This window comes from Drosophila montana, unplaced genomic scaffold, assembly GCF_035044405.1.
Source record: "Drosophila montana isolate Dmon_TW-CO22-7 unplaced genomic scaffold, ASM3504440v1 contig_2438_1, whole genome shotgun sequence".
NCBI classification, from domain to species: domain Eukaryota; kingdom Metazoa; phylum Arthropoda; class Insecta; order Diptera; family Drosophilidae; genus Drosophila; species Drosophila montana.
The window spans coordinates 49,531-55,530 of record NW_026997315.1 but is presented as its reverse complement, the minus strand read 5'-3'; the positions used below and the strand labels follow the sequence as shown (position 1 = coordinate 55,530).

General features: G+C 40.1%; 1 protein-coding gene across 1 annotated transcript; it reads left to right on the top strand.

Moving 5' to 3' along the window:
* Positions 1-2,362, top strand: LOC135428181 (putative helicase mov-10-B.1). The gene is made up of 2 exons (XM_064682013.1): positions 1-840; positions 902-2,362. The coding sequence occupies exons 1-2, from the start codon at positions 105-107 to the stop codon at positions 2,239-2,241; spliced, it is 2,076 nt and encodes a 691-aa protein (XP_064538083.1). The 5' UTR covers positions 1-104; the 3' UTR covers positions 2,242-2,362.
* Positions 2,363-6,000: the final 3,638 nt, after the last annotated feature.

The following is a 6,000-nucleotide window of genomic DNA, read 5'->3' as shown; positions in this document are numbered from 1 at the left end:
AGCTGAGTGTGATAGAGTGTCTGTGCTTAGTCGCGCTGCAAATTATTAATAATTATAGTTAAATCTGTTTTGTAAACGATTAAATTGACTTTACCATCAAGAAAATGAACGTGCCAAGTAATTACGCACCTATCGAGAAGATGTTGCGTGCCTTGGAGCTTAAATTTTCCGACGAAATTCTTGGAGAAAACGATGCTACATTTGCGTCTTACTTGGTGTCTCGTCAATTAAGCATCGAAAATGTCTGTTCCGTGCTCACGACGCTGATCAGCATTGAGGATATATCCAGAATGTTGACATTCGCAGAGCTCATGCAGTTCGACGTTTCGATCAAAGAGACTAAAAACGGCAACTGTAGCATTCCGCTGCCTAAAAAGAATAGTCAGTCAATATTGATACCCTATGTAGACGAAGTTTTGCTGCTGCCCAGCGGTACTCTGCAAGCTTCGCTAACGCCAAGGGAACGAATTGTGAAACTAACGAGTATAAGCGGTTTGGCTTATATAGTTTCCAAAGCGACGAAAGAATGCGTTGTATTTCGCAGGCGCCACAGCGTCATTTCACCAGAAAACTTTAAGAACCACAAGTTCGATGTGATCTTTCGTTCTCCGCGAATCCCGTTTCGTCTAATGTATCGAGCACTAAACCTGTTGTCGACATCCCCAGAGACGCGTCGCTATCTGTTTCCACTTTCGACTATCCCGAAATGTCCAAGCCAACTGAAAAGCTTCCCCTTGCTCAACAATAACATAGCATCAAATCCAGAACAGTTGAAAGCAGTACAGCAGATTGTCGCAGGGCCCAATCCGCAGGCACCCTACGTTCTGTTTGGGCCCCCAGGTGAGTGACTGAGCACAGGTCCGCCAGGTGAAATGATTAATCAATCAGAAATCAATTTCAGGCACCGGCAAGACCACAACGATTGTGGAAGCCATCCTACAATTGTACCTTCAGAAGAAAAGTCGTATCCTTGTAACAATAGCCTCGAATTCAGCATGCGACACGATTGCCTTTAAGTTAATCGAGTATATTGAAAAAGATAAACGATTTCAGGAACTTGCCCACCATAAGTATGTGCTGCTGCGCTTGGTTTCGTACACAAGATTTAGGAAGAGCGCTAAATCCATGAATCGGCTGGTGCTGAGGTACTCCAACTACGAGCTGTTTCGGGCAAACAAGAAAAAGACCAGCAAATACATAAAGCAAATCGAATTGGAGGATTGTGGAATCGTCGTGGCTACGCTGTGCACAGCCAGCATGCGAGCTGGCCAGAGTCCACATACATTTACACACATTTTCATTGACGAGGCCGCCTCAGCCTCAGAGCCAGAGACAGCTATGGCCATTGCGGGCATTAAAAGTCGCGAATGCCACATCATACTCTCCGGGGATCACAAGCAGTTGGGTCCGCACGTAAAGAGCGGTCGCGCTGTGACATTAGGATTGGATCATTCGCTTTTTGAGCGTCTAATGAAACATAACATTTACGAAGAGGATGACAGTGGTGCATATGACTGCACATTGCAGTCACGATTGCGACGCAACTTCCGAGCGCATCCCGAGATTGTTGGTATCTACAACAAGCTATATTACAATAATGAGCTATTGGCAGTGGCCCCACTGTCACAGGTTAACCAAGCCGCCAAGTGGAGCTTGCTGCCAAATGGAAAGTTTCCCATTTTATTTCAAGCTACAAAGGGCGCCATGGAGAGCGAAACTAATTCAACCAGCAGCTTCAATAAACTGGAGGCAATGGTGGTCTGCTGGTATGTGATGAGCTTGCTCAAGGAGGGACTTGGTGACGTAAGGGTCGATCAAGGGGATATTGGCGTCGTGACTCCATATTTGGCCCAACGCAATCTTCTGAAGCGTATGCTTCGTTTAAGAGGGCATCCGAATGTTGAAGTTGGCACTGTGGAGAGCTACCAGGGACGTGAAAAACCGATTATCATTGCATCGCTTGTGAGTTCCTTCAAGAGCACAAGCTTCCTGTCCGATCCACGTCGCATCAACGTGCTGCTCTCCCGTGCTAAGGTGCTGATGATACTAATTGGTAATCCGATAAGTCTGGAAAAAAATTACCACTTTAAGTTCATCATCGATCAGTGTAAGGCAAACCACAACTTTTTGGAAAATGTGGAGAAATTTAAGGATGACAGCCTTGAGGGGCTTATAAGCAAGATGAATCTGAAGGATGATGAAAGTGAAGACAGTTGCAGCTCATCTGAAGAAGATGATTAACGTTTTCTATGTGTCTTGTAGACTTTTGAATACATAAATACAATGGTTTATTTTCCTTTTCATAAACAAATTCAAACAAATAAATGTCTAAAATTAAAATAAATTTTGTTTTATATCACAACCCATCGAATGCAGTTTCATTTTGAGAGTTTTTTTTATGGCTAAGAAAGCTGCTAGATGAGGGGAAGCTAGCAGTAGCATTTATCCATGGAAAATGATTCTTCGTCAACTTTACAAAAGTGTGTAGCTAGTCCCGGTGTTGTTTTGTGCGGTGCTATTCTTTTTGCCACAAATAACTATAAAAACGAAGGAAAACAACTTTTCCAGTTAACTGGTTTGAACCGAACTGGCTCGAACCTGTAATTTTTAAATGTTTTTCCTATTAACCGAACTAGCTTAAGCCTAAATCAAACGATGCTTGCAAATAAGGGTTTACATTTTCAAACAAACGTATGTACATACATATATACATATGTATGTGTGTGCACAAACATGTGCTCTATCTTCATTTGTAGATGACACTATGTAAATGGTGTGCACACTGTACAGGCACTACCCATACATATATGTGTGTATGTACAGTATATGCGTTCGTGTGTGTGTACTGCAAATGTCATGCTCCGAATTGATCTTTATCATTGGCGCCGGCTATTTTGCTCGGCGAATTTCATTCTAAGAAAGAACCCAAAAAAGTTCTGACACTCATTATTCCTGTATGTACATATGTACATACATATGTATGTATGCATATGCATGTGTACATGTACATGCTTATACATATTTATGTACATACATATATATGCAGTACTTATTTACAAATCGAACACTAAACATGTTGTTGTGTACAGTTTTAAAACTAGACCCCAAAATTTGCTAAGTATATTTGGCCAGTAGAATATTTGGCAAGTAGAAAGCTTTTTGGCAATATTTATTTTTAAAATAAGAAAATTCGAACCAGAACTCAAATTTAGAGATAAGGAAAGCCAGGCTTATTTTTGATATGTTTTATTTGCTTTGCCAAGAAACAGGCTTATGAATTAGATTTTAAGGCTAAACGTTGTTTTGAATTGTGAATACAATTAAATTGCTTATCAGAATTCTTGCTGGTAGGTTATTATTATTATTATCGATTATTATTCAACTATCGGACATTCGTCCATTCCACCTGGATGGTTAGAATGTGTCTTCCAGAACGTCTTGCGAATTGTGCACTGTTAAAAAAAACGTAGTAGAATCGCACCTCCGTCGGAGCTAGCAACCGCTGGTTACTTTGGAACAAAAATCAAGGTAATTGGCGAATAGCACGCCAGCTCCTTCAGCAAAGTTTAAACAAATTAGTTTACTTGGGAGTCGTTGCAACCGTTGCTTTTCTGTTAACAACCTCACCGCCTCGGTTGTCTGCCAGCTCCCCCATTCACCGTTGCATGCAACCTGTGACTGATGGTCGCCTTCCCCAGCAGTGGCAGCTCCTCCCACTCTGCGTTCGGTGTAGGTGCTAACAGATGCGCCCATCGGGTTGTTGCTGCTGACGTAGCATTCATCAACCCAATGAGACGATTCTTAATTAGCGACTTGGTATCCATTAGTCTAGTTTGATTTACAGTTGGAACTTCCTCTTATTTCCCAGAGCCAGAGCTCTTATTGCTCCAGGCCTTGTTTAAAGTGCGGCTTAGCCGGAAACATGGATTTTCTGACAATTATTAAGCTTAAAAAAATTCTAAATTTTAGGCCTGGACGCTAGCGCTCTTTTTTGTGGTAATTAGATATAGTATTATTTAAATTATAAAAATTTTATAGTTAATCCTAATAATAATAATAATAAATAAATAAAATTTTAGGTTTATTAAAAATGCTGCAATACTTTATGCAAAAAAACTTATAACTATTTGCTTGTGGATATATAATTAAATTAAAATTTCTTTTGTCATGTTTTGTGTATTTCCATATTTGCGTTTTGAATCCTATCTCTTACTTATGACTCCGTCATAATTTTTATAAAGTATACATTTTTATCTATACAAATATTTGTTATGCTCAAGAACAAAATGAACCTGCCCGCCACCTCCGGTGCCGCCCAGCCAAATGGTTGATATATGTTTTATGGATATTTTGCTTTGCCTATCTGAATGTTTGCCAGTTCCAGCGAGCACAGCCGGGTTCTGGAACTGGGTTTGGGCCTATTTCCGTGTTGCCTGCGGTTTGGAGGGCGCGTTAGAAAATTTACATATGCACATAAATCTTGTTTAGGCTTTGACTTTGTTTGTCTCAGCAGAGCGGCAGGCAGCGCGAGAAATGCCTCTAAATATTTGTAGATACTTATTTGGTGGCATAGAAAAAACAAACAAGAACAACAACTTGCAGCGACAGCAACAACTCAATAAACATTGCTGTGCCGTCTCGGGTTCCACAGCTCCGTCGAGGAAGTGTCAAAAGTTTGAGATGTATTTGTTTTTGTATTTGTTTTCGCTTTGTGTCTGTGTGTGTGTGTGTGTGTGTGTGTGTGTTTGTGTGTGTAGTGGCACGTCGGCTGGCGACAACATACTGACAGATACTTTGGCTTGGCCACGTTGCCCAGCGGCAATAACTTTACGTACAATGTTACGGCCAAAAATGGCAGCAGAGTGAACTAATTGGCACTTAGACATCACACATGCAAAAAGTATCTAATGGAAAGCCAAACAAGAACCTATGAAGATGAAGTGCACAGCTGTGCTTTTACATTTGGAGACTACTTATTACAGCGCGCATCCGACAGGAGAAAATGAGCATTCAATCCAGGGAAATGCGGACTTGGCTCAATTGTAGTTTTCAGAGCAGATGCGCCAAATTATTTGCATCATAATTTAAGTTTCTATGAAATTTGATTATTTGTATCTAATATTTAGCTTAGATAGGTGCAACAGATACACAACTATCTCATAGATACTTTGGCATATTTTAAGTGCTGAACTAATAATATACTCTTATTCACAGAGAAAAATACTTAATATATTAAAAAGTATCTGTAAAATACAACATAAATTTTATACACCCTTTAACATTAGTAGTTTCAATCAGAAAAGATACGAAAGTTTTTCCCATTATGTTGCATGCAGATATATAATTCTATTTACTCAATAATATCTCGTAGATACTTTGCTCTGCGAGGAACTCAATCGTTTGGAAATCTGATATTACAGTTCTATATTTAATTAACTATTCGAAGCCTGCTAAATGCAACTGGATCTTTTCGCTATGTGCACATATTTACTGTATGTGGATATTACACCTAGCATGGGGCTGGATTATTAAATACGTGCCTTAAGCCAAATGCTATGGCAATTCTATGCCAGCATTGCCACGCCCAGTAGCGCGCCCTAAAATATTATTTCAACCTGGAGCCGGGCATTGCACATTCTTCTTTTTATGCGTTTGCCACAAAATGTTTTCTCATGCTGCAATTGTTGCCAAGTACCGTTCGCTCTTCGTTCACATTTCGTACCCCAGCACGCTGTTTGGCCCAGACGGCCAGGCGAAAAAAAAGAAGTTTCCTCTTTTTTATACCCTGTAAAAATGAGTATAGCAGGCAGCAGATGTCATTCAACCCTCTTATAGCTCAATTTGTTTTTACGAAATCGATAAGAATCGAACATAAGTTGAGAATATTTGATCATGACACGAAACTAAATGCTGCCATAGATATCAAATTTAATACGAATACGAAGGTTTGTACAACTTTCCCACATTCAAGTCGAAATATTATCGGAGATATAGCCTGGG